Source organism: Pan paniscus, chromosome 2 (genome assembly GCF_029289425.2).
Source record: "Pan paniscus chromosome 2, NHGRI_mPanPan1-v2.0_pri, whole genome shotgun sequence".
In the NCBI taxonomy this organism is placed as follows: Eukaryota; Metazoa; Chordata; class Mammalia; order Primates; family Hominidae; genus Pan; species Pan paniscus.
In genome coordinates, this window is record NC_085926.1 from 170,103,708 (window position 1) to 170,119,992 (window position 16,285).

The 16,285-nt window shown below is 37.9% G+C and overlaps 1 protein-coding gene across 8 annotated transcripts in view; it reads left to right on the plus strand.

The window, feature by feature from the left end:
• FNDC3B (fibronectin type III domain containing 3B) overlaps positions 1–16,285 on the plus strand; it is a 364,503-nt gene that overhangs the window by 184,378 nt on the left and 163,840 nt on the right. For all 8 annotated transcript variants that reach the window (XM_003831940.6, XM_063602600.1, XM_063602598.1 and 5 more), the window contains one exon: positions 6,179–6,255. In XM_003831940.6, the coding sequence (XP_003831988.2) occupies positions 6,179–6,255 (77 nt within the window). The remainder of the gene's footprint in view (positions 1–6,178; positions 6,256–16,285) is intronic.

Consider the following 16,285-nt stretch of genomic DNA (forward strand, 5'->3'; position numbering starts at 1 on the left):
TATGAGATAGGGGTCCAAGTTCATTCTTTTTGTCTATTTGGAGTCCCTGGAATTTTGATAGGATTACATTGACTCTAGATCACTTTGAGTATTATTGCTAGCTTAATAATAAATCTTCCATGGCTGGGTGTGGTGGCTCATGCCTGTAATCCCAGTACTTTGGAGGCCGAGGAATATCACTTGAGCCCCAGGAGTTTGAGATCAGCCTGGGCAATATAGTGAGACTCTGGCTCTATTAAAAAAAATAAATAAATCTTCTTTTTCATGCTACTATTTAGCAATGTTTTGTAGTTTCAGTATACAAACCATTCACTCCATTGATTAAATTTATCCCCAGGTATTTTATTCTTTTGGATGCTGTTATGATTGGAATTGTTTTCTTAATTTTCTGATTGTTCATTCCTGGTGTGTAGAAACACAATTGGCTTTTTTGTGCAGATATTATACCTTGCAGCTTTACTGAATTTGTGTGCTAGCTCTAGTAATTTTTTTTGTGGGATCTTTGAGATTTTCTATATGTTGGGATATGTCATATGTGAGTAGATAAGTTTTACTTCTTCCAATTTGGATGCCTTTCTTTTTCTTGCCTAATTGTTCTGGCTAGAACTTCCAGTACAATGTTGAATCTCAGTGATGAAAGTGGACATCCTTGTCTAGTTCCTGTTGTTGGTGGAAAGTCTGGTTCTTATAGTCTTCTGCCTCATGAAGTCAGAGCTTATCAAAGCATGGTCCCTAGACAGCAGCATCCATACCACCTGGGACCTTGTTAGAAATACTCATTCTTGGGGGTTCCCTCTAAACTTTCTGATTCTGACACTGTGCGAAGTGGGGCCTAGCAATTTGTATTTTAAGAAACGCTCTAGATGATGTGGATGCACACTGAAGTTGAAGAACCACTGCAGCAGAGTTCGAATTTCTTTAAAGTTAGCATCTGTGCTTTATTTTCTTTGTCTTCCTTTTAGTTCCCTTGTGGGATTAATCAGTGTTGAATAATTAAAAAAAAAAAAAAGAATGTCAAGGCTAACCAAAGTGCCTACATTATCTCTTAGCTTGTGTAAGAGTCTTGAGTCACCATGAATGATTACAGATTCATCATTAGACATTTATGAGATTCATCAGAAGACCTCACATTTTGTATGCAGTCTTAGACCCATTGCAAACAGCTTAAATGTACTTGTATTTAGACCATTTGTTCTGATAATTACTTTCACCATTATTATCTGTTTACCTACTAGCTGTGGCCTTATGGCTACTTCTGCCAGCAAGAATTTCTGTTCCTCAGCTATTTAAAAAGACTGAAGGGTCACTTTTATAGGATAAATTAGATTTTATCACATCATTATTTCATCTTTGCCTTATTTTCTCATTAGTTTTATCTTGCTATGTTGTGATGTCAACTCCTTTACATCCTTTTTGAGCAAGATGATATTTAAATCAATTAGGAAAAAATGTGATCTATTGCAGCTAATGGCTATTGTTGAAAAACAGCCGTTTAGACACACAAGTACCAGTTTATAGACAAGCACAATAATTCTATGAATTCATTACCAGATTATAGACAAGCACATGAATACTCAGATGATAAAAATACCATTTAAAAGTGCCTGAAATTGTAGTATAATTGATTAGTTTATAGCTGATCTTTTTCTAAGACTTGTTTAAATGATGATTTGTACCCTGGATTCCCAGTTTCCACCATTTCAGACTTCCAAACTTTATTTGTAATTCACCTAATCAGTCTAGTTCTGTCTGCTCCCAGAATGGGTGAATGTTGTGAAGATAGCATCTGAGATGTGTGAGCTCTAGGTCAGCAGTTCCCAACCTTTTTGGCACCAGGGACCGGTTTTGTGGAAGACAATTTTTCCACGGATTGGGGGTGAGGGGGGCTGTTTCAGAATGAAACTGTTCCACCTCAGATCATCAGGCATTAGTTAGATTCTCATAAGGAGCACACAGCCTAGATCCCTCTTCACGATAGGGTTCGCTGCTGATTAGGAATCTAATGCCGCTGCTGATCTGACAGGAGGCAGAGCTCAGGCAGTAATGCTCGCTTGCCCACTGTTCATCTCCTGCTGTGCAGCCCATTTCCTAACCGGCCACAAACCAATAGTGGTCCGTGGCCTGGGGATTGGGCGCCCCTGCTCTTGGGGATCCCTGGTAGCAGGGAAGAAACAGAGGATGAGGCAGAATGATCTTGCAGCCTTGGTGGAGGCTCAGGAGCTCTCCAAGAGCTTGTGTGGTCCTAAGAATACAATGTTGCTGGTCTTTCCTTTTGTCTCTTTGATGTGTGAATACTGTCATACAATCATTGCATTATTGAATAATAAAGCGGCTCTCCAACCTTTCTGGTTCAAGGTTTAAGTAAATGAAAAATCAATTCATTAACAATTGCTAGCAGACTTTTAGGAACTTTTCGAAGAGAAATTAGTGTTTTAATTAGGGAAAGATTACAATAATATTGGGCATTCTCAAACACAGTTCAGCAGAGATAGTAAACTCACAGATTGGGAAATAAATGTTTAGGAAGACAATAACTTCTTTTCATACCACTATGGTGAATGAGATTTTATTTTGCTAGCTTTTAAACTCCAAATTGCCTATAGATGCAATGGTTTATTTCAGAAAGTAGAGGAACTTGGGGTTCTAAGGCAAGGTGGAGTTTTGGAAACTATTAGTGCATATTTTTAAATGTCCTTTGAAATAGTTTTGATGACAGTGACAAAAGGGGGAACAAGCATGTTAAAGTCATTTGGCTACTCTTGAAATCAAGACTGTGAAGAAAACCTTTTCTAGCTGTAAATCACATGCTTGTCCTACATTCTTTAAAGCATTTTACACAAATGACTTTAACAGTTTTAGGGGTCATGCCTGGGGTTAAGAGACTATTTGCATGGTTACGTTTTGGTGATTAAAAAGCAATACTTTATTGAGATGGTAGCACCTCTGTTCACACTCTGTACTGTGAAACATTTTATTTTTACCTAATGAGGAAGGATTGTTCCCTAAGTCAATGTTGTATCAAGTGTATACTTGTTGATTTTATGTTGCATGGGTGTGGACTATTAAAAAGCTTTACTACTTGTAATAGTAACAAAAAAAAATTTAAAAAGCAATCAAAACTATCTATAAAATTATAAAAAGCATTGTAAAGAATAATGATAACTAGTAACATTTTGATGAGTGATTATTGTGCCATGCACTGCTCTAAGCGCTTTTGCGCGTAATGAATTTAATCTTTAAACCTGACCATATGAAGTAAGAATTGTTATTCTCACTTATGACTATTAGGAAGTAAGGTTCAGAAAGGCTAAGTGAATTGTTCAAGGTCACGCAACCAGTGTGAATAGTGAGCTGGGGAATAAAACCAGGCAGATCACACTCTTAACATCTGCTCCATTGAGCTGTGTACATCAGCCCTTGAATTTCACAGATACTGCTCAGGATGGGGCAGACATCATTGTTTATGATTTATTTTTAATGAGTCAATTCAAATACAAATATTAAGTAAATACACAACTCTCTCGTTGGCTGTGTCAAAAATGCTGAAGCTGACAAGAAAAATGGATTTGGAAACCAAAGCCTTCAGCGATTGGTGGATGTATTTGTTTAAATTATACTTAAGAATTAAATGGGGTCATGCAATGATCGATTTTTATGCCATTCTCTTCTTTTGCTTTAAATTATTGCCAATGTGTTAGCATGTGAGAGACTGCTGTGTTTACTTTTTACAGTTACAGAGATGATCAGATAGTTTAGTGATTTGGTATATTATCCATGAATTTGGATTGAACGGTTGGCATTTGGAATGTTAGATAAATAGTATACAAATTTTCTTCCCTGCTCCTGTTTTTTTTCCTATTTCACAGACTTGTTCATATGCTCACCAGTGTCCCTGTCCCTTTCCCCCTGCTGAGTCCTCTCCTGTGAAGTGGTCATAACACTGGTTGTACTGTGAAGTGAAAGATGCATTGTGTGCATGTTTAAATGCAGCACTGGATGGCAGGATCTGCCTTTTACCAAATAAAGTGTTGTATTTCTCTTGGTTTTTGTTCCAGCTGAGCAATTTTCATTGCCGACAGCACAACATACATTAGGATAAAGCAAATAAACAATGCAAGGCACTTGGAGCCAGGAAGTCGCATCTCAGACTAGAAACACATAGTTTCCTATTGACATTTGGGAGGTGGGCTGCTAACTAGGCGAGCCAGCCACCTAATAGAAAATCAGTGGCCATGAGGTTCTTGCACTTCTAGGGAAACCATTTATTTAATCGTTAGATCTTTGAAAGGTGTCTGAAGTTGATTTTGATGTAACAACAGCCAGTTTCTTTGTAATTAAATATTAACTCAAAACTATGTCTTGGGTAACTGTTAACCTTGCCATTTGTTGTTTGCCTTAGACATGTAATTAACATTCATTGAATTTAATTTGTTGTTGTTCACGTCTTTTGTTAACTCATAGACAATTACTTGTCTTCTGTTTTTAAAAACTTTTTTGGGAAGACAGGGTCTTGCTCTGTGCGCAGGCTGGAGTGTGGTGGCTTGATCTGGACTCACTGCAGCCTCGACCTCCTGGGCTCAAGCCATCCTCCCACCTGAGCCTTCCAAGTAGCTAGGACCACAGGCGCGCACCACCATGCCTAGCTAATTTTTTATTTTTTGTAGAGATGGGATCTCGCTATGTTGCCCAGGCTGGTCTCAAACTCCTGGGCTCAAGTGAGCCACAGTGCTGAGCCTTGTCTTCTGGTTTGTTGAAGCAGTAAGTCAGACAATATTTGCCACAATAATGTCTGTCAATTGTTTGTGGCTGGCCATAAAAACTCCAGCATCACATTCATCTGAAGGACACTGCTAATGAAGGCCACTCATTTTGCTGTTGTCATCCACCTTATTGTATCTCAGGACATCCAGCTTAATCTTTTTCTATTATGTTTATTCTTCTTGGGAGTGGTATGACTACTTCTATGAAGTCCCAACACAAGATGAAGAGCGGACTCATTTTGAATGTGTAGTTAGAGTATGTTCATCTTTCAGTTGCTTGCCAGCAAAGATCAGTCTCTGTTGATCAGGAGAAATTCCTTCTTTATTCTGGATCTTGGCCTTTGGATTTTCTGTTGTGTCCACGGGTTCAACCTTGAGAGTGGTGCTCTTCCTGTAAGGACTTTTATGAAAATCTGCCTGTTGGTTGTGGTTCCATCCCAGATGGTGGATCAGAAAACTGAATTTCCTATTTTGAAACAAATTTCTTGTTAATTTAATGCTTTACTTTGAAATAATCCATGTAAATTTGGCGTACATATTTTTAATAGTTCCTTATTTTAAAATATGATCTAGACCTGGCACGGTGGCTCACAGCTGTAATCCCAGCACTTTGGGAGGCCAAGGCAGGCGGGTCTTGAGGTCAGGAGTTCAAGACCAGCCTGGCCAACACAGTGAAACCCGTCTCTACTAAAAATACAAAAATTAGCTGGGCGTGGTGGCGGGCACCTGTAATTCCAGCTACTCGGGGGGCTGAGGCAGGATAATCGCTTGAACCTGGGAGGCAGAGGTTGCAGTGAGCCGAGATCACGCCATTATACTCCAGCCTTGGCGACAAGAGCGAAACTCTGTCTCAAAAAAAAAAAAAAAAAAATGTATTCTTTCCCTCTGCCTTATTCAGTTGGTTTGGAATAATTTAAGGATTTCTTCTATTTCAAATTATGGCATATTACAGTAATTTATTAAAAATAATCTAACTGAAAATCATAAATGCAAAGTCTATAGGAGCTTTCTAAACCAGAATAAAAAATAATTTTATAATTGATTTGTTTAAATATTGATTAATTATGCATTCTTTTAAAGGCCAAATAAAAAGAAAGAAACTTTTTGCCCCACTCTGTTACACTACTACTAACTGAGCAATCTTGGTTTATGGAACTTGAGGTTTTGGGAATCATTAAATATTTATAAAGATACTTATAGTTTTGGGTTTTTTGTTTGTTTTCTTTGAGTTGTGTAGCTGGAGAATTCCTTTTCATTCATGGTTTCAGGTTTAGCTTTAAGGCAATATATACCAACTTTTGAAGAGCAAATTGTCAAAGTGATTAATTATCTTCAGTTTGGATAGTACATTGAAAACATTAATTATTTTGAATAATGTATGTTTCTTCAGCTATTAACATCTGACTTATCTCTTTTAGGACCTGCTGAAGTTCCCATGATGTCACCCAATGGATCCATTCCTCCCATTCATGTGCCTCCAGGTTATATCTCACAGGTAATCCATTTGATGGACTTCTCTACTCACTATGGACACTGTCGTTGCTCCAACAGAATATATGTTGAGGCTTCAAAGCCATATTCCAGGAGTTAATTTAGGTACCGTAGTGCTAGGTTTGCCATCATTTTGTGGCACCACATGGCGTTTCTTGTGTCTTGCCACTTGACGTACCAGAGAACCAGAGAAAAGGAGACACAGAAGGCCTACTAGACTGTCCTCTGCCAAGTGGGGTTTTTATATTTGATTGTTTGGTTGTGATTTCTTTATGGAGTCTCCTGCTTTAGACATTTCCTTCCACCTGTAATACAACTTTCTGGAAGAAAATTCATAGATGTAGTTAGTTAACGTATTAAAGGAGACATAGCTCACATAAACAGGGCCTACCTTCTGTTACAGAAGGAAAAAAATGGAGTTCAATTGCTCCACGATGTGGCAAAACCTGGGCTTGGTGAGTTATTGAGTATGATGTGAGAACTTGGCTGTTTGCACTTAAATTTCTCTGAGCTTTGGTTTTCTAAGTAAAATGATGGTAATAGCAATCTCAGAGATCTGTGGGAAGCGTAAAAAAGCTTTAAAGGATGAAGTTATGTTCCTGTGCGTGAATAAAGTATAAAATGTTCTGCATGGCTGGAACATTGTGGACATCTGTATATACTTTAGTTTTTGTCCTAGCCTCAGCACAATATGCAAATCTTCTGTTTCTGCATAGCTACCTTTCCAAATACCTAACAAACTGTTTTTCTATCTTTCTGCCTTTTTTGTTCTTCCTACTTAGCATAAAAGGAAAAATATTTACCATTTTACTATCCAGAGATGATAATCACTCTGCTAACATGTTTTTGATGATATCCTTCCAGATGGATTTTTCTTTTCTCTACTCTTTCTCTGTCTCTCAGCCTCTGCTTTTAAAGTGGTTTAAAATATGTAATTTTCAGTTTTTAATGATTCTGCTAGGGCAAAAAATTGGCAGCTACATAGGAAAGTTGCTGAAGCGGAGGCAGGAATCAAAGATTTATCCTTCTCTGATATAAAAACTTACCCATTTTTTCAAGTGTAAGGCATATTGCAGCCACTATAATTTCATTTTTTTCCATCATTTTTTTTTATGTGAGCCAATTTGACTTTATTTATTTCTTACTGACTGACTGACTTACTTACTTACTTACATAGCCAGATTGCTGGCCAGTTTTCCTGCTGTTGCAAATAAATGACTTACTTTACACAAGTCTTTGTAAGTAAGAATCACTGGAGGGAGAAAGGGGTGTAGAACAGGCTCTTCCAGCAGGGACACCAGATGATGGATCACATTCACATCAGCCGTCAGTTAATAGAAAAGAACAGGGAATGTAGAATCCCATTATGTCTCCTGCTCATGTATTTTGAGGAAGCATTTCATTCCATTGAATAGAGTACAGTTCTCACCATTGTGACAGCAAAAATAACAACTCCTTTTATGCTAAAGGTCCATTTAAGAAATACCAGTTAAAAATTGAACATTCTAACGGAGAGAAGCTTCAGTGTGCTTTTTCTTACTAGTATTATTGCTGTGATTACATTAAATGCAAAAATATTTATTGCATGTACTAGGAAAAGTGGAGAATTTTTGACTTGGATATAGTTCGGATTCTGGAAAACTTCTGTAGAAAATCCAAATAGAGTAAAAGTAGAGCTGTACACTCGCTTATATGAAACTGATGATGGAAGCATGTTGATGCTCTTTCCCGGCTGACAGGTATGGCAGAATATGCTAGACAATATTGGAAGGATAGTTAAAATGGAATAATTTGAATTGAAAAAGGGAAAGAAGCAGTCTGTAAGGCATGTGAATGACTAACTTCATTTCAATTGGGCTCCTTGACCAGAAGATGGGTGCAAAGTTAAATGACCTTCCGTGATAGTATTATATCTTTTATGACACGTTACAGTAGAGTATCTGAAAAAGATTGTTAATATGAAGAAAATAGAATTGAGAAGCCAACAGGATGTGTACACAACATCTTCTTTAACGCTGGCAGTACACACACTTCAATGAAATGAGGAAGGCCGAACGAAATATAAAATGTCTTAGTTGTCTTGTTATCACCAAAAGATAGGAGCAAAATACATTGTTGTCATGCAGTTGTAGAAAGAAAGAAACACACACACACACACACACACACACACACAAAATCTCCTGCAGCAGGCTGGACATATGTGAGAAGTGCTCAGTACTAATCTGTCCCTCTGCTAGTTAGTTCTGTACAGTTATCCCTACAGTCCTCTTCCTAAAGTAGACATTACTTTCTTGTTCAGGTCTAGAGTTGGTTGCCTTCGCATGTACTTAAAGTTCTGTAGCATGGTGTATAATATCCATAACACTCAACCCTGCTTACTTCTCAAGAGGCAACTTTACCTGTCACCCCACAGTCTATGTGTTAAACCTCTGTTCCCTAGATACCTTGGGCCTCTTTCTAAATACACACTTTCATGTCCATTATTTCCCCCTGTCTGGAATACTGGCATTTCATTGACAATTCAGTTGTTCTTTTTGGTGCCCCTCCTCAGTGTGACTGTTTTAGAACCTTCATCACAGAAATAGTTGTTCTGTTTTTTCAGCATCTGTGATTCTTCCCCTCCCTGTCATAGAATAAAATGTGTATTTATAGTCATCTCCAAGAACTCATATTGCCTCATGGGGATTGTATCTCAGCATCTAGAATACTGCGTGGCACAAAGTAGGTACTTGCTAAGTGTTTCTAAATATAAATGATTGTCCAAGCTTAAGTAAGTACAGGAGAGATTCATATATATTCTTAAATGATTTGCATGTTTAAGGAGAATAATATAATGCTCAATAGATGGAAAATAACAATGAGACTGATCTATACCTGCAAAGAATGAAATGTTCTGAATGTGTATTTAAAAGAGAGAGGAACACCAAGACAGTTCACTGGAGAAAAGAATAATCTTTTCAATAAATGGTGCTGGAAAAGCTGGATATCCACATGCAAAAAGAGTGAAGTTGAACCACTACCTCACATCATATGCAAAAATTAACTCAAAATGGACTATAAACATAAATCTAGGAACTAAAACTATAAAACTTGAGATACAAAATTTTATAACCTTGGATTAGGTAATGGATTTGTATATGTAACACCAAAAGCATGAGCAACAAGAGAAAAAAATAGATAAATTTGACTTTAAACAAATTAAAAATTTTTGTGCCTCAAAGGACACCATTAAAAAGTGGAAAGAGGCCTGGGACCGTGGCTCACACCTGTAATCCCAACACTTTGGGAGGCCGAGGCACGTGGATCATTTGAGGTCTGAAGTTCGAGACCAGCCTGACCAACATGATGAAACCTTGTCTTTACTAAAAATACAAAAAAAAAAATTAGCCAAGTGTGGTGGCACATCCCTGTAGTCCCAGCTACTCAGGAGGCTGAGGCAGGGGAATCACTTGAACCCAGGAGGCGGAGGTTGTAGTGAACTGAGATCGTGCCACTGCACTCCAGCCTGGGTGACAGAGTGAGACTCTGTCTCAAAAAAAAAAAAACAAAAAACAACAACAACAACAACAAAAATTAAAAGAAAATTCACAAAATGGGAGAAAATATGTACAAACAATATGTTTCAGAAAGGACTTGAATCTGGAACGTATAAAAAACTTACAAGTCAAGAATAAAAAGAAATTTTAAAATGGGCAAAGGACCTGAATAGACATTTCTCTAAAGAAGATACACAAATGGCCAGTTAGAGCATGAAAAGATGCTCAATATCATTAGCCATCAGAGAAATGTAAATCAAAACCACACTGCAATACCTTAATGTGCTAGGATTTCTATAGTCAAAAAGACAATAACAAGTATTGGCAAGGTTGTAGGAAAAGTGGAATACACTGTATGTGTTAATGTAAAATAGTACATCTGCTTTGGAAAACAATCTGGCAGTTCTTCAGATGGTTGAATAGGGAGTTGCATATGACCCAACAATTGCACCCGTAGGTATATACCTGAGAAATGAAAACATATGACCACACAAACACTTGTACAGGAATGTTCATAGGAGCATTATTCATAATAGCCCCAAAGTGGAAACAACCCAAATGCCCATCAACTTATGAATAGGTAAATGTAATATAATATCTTCACACAATGGACTATTATTCAGCCATAGTGAGGAATAAAGAACTGATACATGCTAAACTATGGATAAACCTTGAAAACAGTATGCTAAGTGAAAGAAGCCAGATATGAAAGCCACATATTGTATCATTCCACTTATATAAAATGTCTACAATAGGCAAATTCATGGAGACTGAAATAAATCAATGGTTACCAGGAGTTGGGGGGAAGGAGTTAATGGGGTATGCTGTTTCGTTGCGGAGACGAAAATGTTCTGGAAGTAGATAGTGGTAGTGGTTACTTAACCGTGACACTAAAACCTACTAAATTGGACACTGTAACCAGATGAATTTTATGTTATATAAACTAAATCTCAATAAAGCTAGTACAAAAGAAGGGGCAAGGGGAAGACAGTGACACGTCCCAGTTATGAATTGGGAAACAATGGGGCAGCTGGGAAAATGGCCCCACTTTGGAGTTATTGGTGGTGGTGATGGTGATGGTAACTACTATGAATGTTGTGCACTGTGCTAAATGGTTTATTTTTATGTCTAGTTTTCACTGTCCCGTCTTACATATGAGGATGCTGACGCCCCCGTTGGAACCAGGATTGCAGCCCATGCATTTCTGATTACACTGACCTCTTTCCCATTATGATACAATCTCACAGTCCGTGGCAGAGCCTTGTCCTGATGGTTTTATTGCTTTCTGGCAGTGTGAGTGTGGGTGTGTGTTGTGCCTACTTATGCATCTCCATTTCTAAAACACCAACTACTTGTGCATTGTATGGTCTTTATTTACCGTGTTTTTTTTTTTTTTTTGAGATGGAGTCTTGCTCTGATGCCCAGGCTGGTGTGCAGTGGCATGATCTTGGCTCCCTGCAACCTCCGCCTCCTGGGTTCAAGCGATTCTCGTGCCTCAGCCTCCCAAGGAGGTGGGATTACAGGCGCGCATCACCATGCCTGGCTAATTTTTATATTTTTGGTGGAGATGGGGTTTCATAATGTTGGTCAGGCTGGTCTCAAACTCCTGACTTCAAGTAATTCACCTGCCTCAGCCTCCCAAAGTGCTGGGATTACAGGTGTGAGCCACCACACCCTGCCGGTATGGTCTTTAATTGTAAGAAAATTGAAGAGGGAGGCAAGTAAATCAAGATTTTATGGTAATAACTCTAATCTGATTGAACAGAGAAGTTCTTGATTATAGCAGATTTGTTGTATAATTAAATAGCTGAAAGTCCTTTAAAGATAAATTAATAAAATTGGTCAAATCTGACAAAATACAAATGTCAGTAATAAGCAGATAATAAACTCCTGAAGTTTAACAGACAGCTGTGGAGGTGCAATCAACAGCACGAGCTTTGTTTTCTTAGGTTGAGAAGGGCTGAATTGGTGGACCTTACAGATAACTGTGGACTTAGGGTGCAAAAACAGTGGAATCCTGTCATTTCAGCTTGGTGGTTTCTCTGATATAGTAGGTTGGGGGATGTGGTGTGTTTTGTGCCTTATTTTTTAGTGGGATGAGAGGTAGAGGGATTCTTTTCAACTTGAGAGAAAATATAGACCTTTTTTTAAACTATGAGAAAGTGGATTTAGGTAAGCGGGAATTTAATCTTATCACAGTCATCATCTCCATTATGTAAAAGCATTTGTGAGTGTGATTAGAGTTGAAACTGAAGGAGAACATGGACGTTACCTGGAGAGGCCTTTCTTCGGATTCCATCTTGGCTACTTTCTGTGTAACTTTGATAAATTATTTCACCACATATGTGAACACCTACTTGATGTGGTAGAGGTAAGAATTAGGAGAAATGTTATGTGAGGTGTGGCACTCAGTAAGTAGTAGCTATTACAATGAAAAAGACTGTTACAACAGTTCCAATGGAAGTTTGGCAGAGCTTGCCCTCCTAAATACATATTGAAATCACATGGTGTGAAGCAAAATTTTCCTTCCATTGTATACTGGCCATGGCTCTCTGTTTTTTAACCTCACCATTAACTTTCTGAATAATTTATATGTAAAAATTTCTTAAGCAGATGCTTTGAGTTTTATTTTCCATGCTTCCATAGTAATTTATGATACATTTGCTCAAATGTTATAGGGAAAACTTCATATTGACCCAAGGATTTAAAAAGCATATGAAGAGAAAAAGTGGAACCTCCAAGTTAATGTTCTATCATTTGGGAAACCACTCTTCTTTTTCCAGATTAACTGTTGTAATCCCAAAACTTAGTAGTCAAAATAAATATTTTTGTTGTGAGAGCAGAAACAACAAAAATACCGCATTGGATTGTTTTGGGGATTAATTAATGGGTCAGTACCTGTTGAAATTATATATATTTCATTTCCCTTAGCCAGGGAAAGACAAGAAATGTATTGAAAAATATATTTGAATTTTCGTTTGGTTGGTCATTTGCCAATGATGACTGGAGAGCTGGCCAGAAAGCAGACACCTCTGTGGAGAAACAGTGGGGCCTGTTAGGTGGAAGCCGTGCAATGCTTTCCCCCCATTTCGCTTAGCCAAGCCAGCTGAGCTATAGACATTAGCCTCAACTGCTTCCCTTTGGTAATTACAGCTGGGGATTAAACCACCGCTTTGTTTCACCTTCAACGTTGTGAAAATGATAACAGAAAGGCACATGGGGGACTGCCCTATGCCCTGAGAAACTGAGATTCAGACCCATTTGGTGGCCAATAAGGAGAATTGGATTCTCTTTCAACACTCTTGGTCCTTCAGAGGAACTGATTTTTCTATAGGAAGTTAGGGAATTGTTCCATAGTGTACATTGTGTGCATGGGGGTTGGTATTGTGTTCCATGGAAAACAGCATAGTACTTAGATATTTCGTTTCAATTATCAATGGATTTGAAGCAATTTTATTTTTTATCTTGTGGCTTATTTTGTCCAAGGAGCAATTACAGACAGGGTTGGCAATGCTAAATTAAAGAAATGTACCAAGGACATCCCCTCCCCTCAAAGTATTGTGCAGTTTCGTCTTTCTGAGCCTTCTCCCTGTTCTGCATTTTCTCTTTGATTTCTTTCCTTTGTTTCTGTGATCCCGGCATCATGACATAATAGAACATGGGATTAGTGGGAGGAAATGAGGGCCCAAGCGAGGCTCTACATCCAACTCTCTGTGTGATTTTAGGAATATTAAGTGCTTTATTTGGGTGTGTCACTTGTTTACTTGATCATTGTCTGTCTTCCTTTTAGCATTTAAGTCCACAAAGGCAGGGACCTTGTGTGTCCTGTTCAGTCCTGTTCATCACTTGATCTCTAGTTCCTTGAAAGGTACCCAGCACATAATAGGCATTTATCAAAATTTGGCTACCTGGCTGGAGTGATTTTTATCTCATGGAGGGAAGCAGAGAGAGGAAAGTGTTTCAGGATCTCTGGGGTTCTTTTCTAATCTAAAATTAGATTATTCTCCTCTGTTCATATTATTCCTTAACAGGGTATCAAATGAGACTATAAGTAAGTTTCCAAAAGCAGTCATTACCAAAGCAGTGTGGCACACTTATTGACATTTAGCATTTTATTGACTAGAATGCTAGTTTTCACCTCTATACAAAAATGATAATTGATTTTCATAGTAGGATTGACACAGTATCACATCCAGAAATGACTTCGGAATCATTAGTGTTAAATTTGCCCTTTATATTACATTTTATTTAATTGCACAATTATTATAATCTATCTTTCTAAATTAGTCAGTCATATTTGTCATATGTAATAACTTTTTTAAGAAAAATACCTTTTTCTGACCTGTTGGGTAGCAAAACTTTACCAAGGTTAGATGAATTTTATATTTCTACACATTCTTTGAAACCCATTAGGTTCACAAAATTAGAATTATATAATATGGTTATTTTAATCTGTGATAGGTGTTACCTGAATCTCTTCAGAATGGGTTCTTAATTCTTTATTGTACCAAGGAACCCATTGACAGACTGGGGAAGCCTTTTTTAAAGGAAAATATAAAATTCATAGGTAAAAAGGAGACCAGTTTTTTCAAAACTGGTCAAATTTTTTTAAAAGGTGATACAGTAAGTTTTGTGCTGGTTTATTTGCACATCAATAACATCTAGCATCAGATCTAGTAACTACAATAATTTTGAAGTTGTGATTATTATAAAGATTAATATTTCTATAACACTGTAATATAACATGGAAATGTCACATTTTGTTAGTAACCAAGTCAAAGGTAACTGCTAATACTACTGTGATTTGCTGCCTACATTTATAAATCAGGGAAATACAAAATTTCAGTTGGATGTTAGTGCATAATAAAGATGTAATTTCTAACTGAGATCATGGTCCCCTGAATTCTGTTCATCTTATTTTGGGGGGATTAGGGTCTGTGTACCTGGTTAAGGCTCTTGCCCCTTTTGGTGAGTAATACTATGTTTGAAACTTAGAACCATAGCTCTGTTACTGGGAAGGGTCCAGACTGATTTCTTGATACCTCATGTCTAATCTCATAATCTGAGTGGGATAGTACAGTAGTAGAAAGAGCAGGGGTCAGAGTATTCCAAACATGGGCTCTACCCTGTACAGCTACAAGTTGAGTAACCATGAAAAATATTCTAACTTCAGACTTTGCCTTCATTTCTGGAAAGGTATAGCTGTATCCTTCCTGCAGAGATTGTCTGGGCTGTCTCACAGGTGTGAAAGTCTTGAATGGTAACATGTTCTGTTTAAATGTAAGGAATTATTTTATGTTGATGAATATGCCAGTTGCCTGTTGGGTTAAGTCTGGAAGACCCTGTTCTGTGTATTGGCATCACTGGAATAATCTATCTGTGTTTCCATGGACCTGAGTGTGCCTGAGAAGCTGGGCTGAAAAGATGTGACTGGCCTTCCCTTCTGTGATGGGTAATGGACAGGTACTGCAGATGCCCACTGCTGATAGCTTTATTCACATCTCAGAAGCAGCTCAACTGGGCACAAATAAAGCCATCAAATGTCTACTTACTGTTTGTCACCTAACAGAAAGCCTGTCCCCTAAAATAGCATTTCTGTTTAATCTGAAATAATTATTTGATCCATTTTAGTATCGATTGAAACTCTTTGGATGGAACTTTTTTCACTTGTCCAGTGTTCTTATGTGCCACACATTTGTTTGCAGGATTAGATTTGATTTTTGATTTTTGAATTTGGTTCTTTTTGGTATTTAGGTCAGTAATATACAATAAAGTGTGAAAGAAGTGGAATGGCATTTCCAGTGAGAGTATCTGGGTATGAATCTTGTCACCCGTTTAGCCCACCTTAGGTTAATTTACTTAATCATAGCTGAAGATTCCTCAGCTAGAATTTAGGACTGTGATGCTGCTTATGTTAGATCTTCTGAGTTTTATGCAAGTCAAGGTCTGTGCCAAGTGTTTTATAAACTATTAAGTGATATACAAATTGTAGGAGTTGCTGTTGTCACTTCGATTCTTATATATTAAGTTAATCAATTTGCTGTTTTGCTTTCAGCATCAGTCCCCAGTGCTGTGTTTTTTTGGGCCCCTGCTTTGAGATGAGGCCTCTTGGTTCTCTGCAGTATCTGGAGAAGCTTAGCCCTCTAACCAGGGAGGGGTTCCTCTTTGCCCATGGGATTCTCTATCTGGGGACAGCTCTGGGCTATAGTAAAGTGGAGCTGTAGCTAGCTAACTGAGGGCCCATCCTGGGGTCTCCAGTTCATAAGATATGTCTCTTGACCTTGCTGGACTTCCTTCTTAATTTGGAAAGTCTTTATTACATAATTCACTGAAGTAGTTGGATCAGAGAGGTACCACAGAGATCTGTATTTGTTTCCATTCTCCTGTCCAACCCTCAGGGGTTACTGTCATTGGACAGTAGCACCTGCAAAGAGCTAGGTGTTCTGGTAAAGTACTCACAGTTGATTTCATTTATATATGACTTAGCTGTGCTCCTTT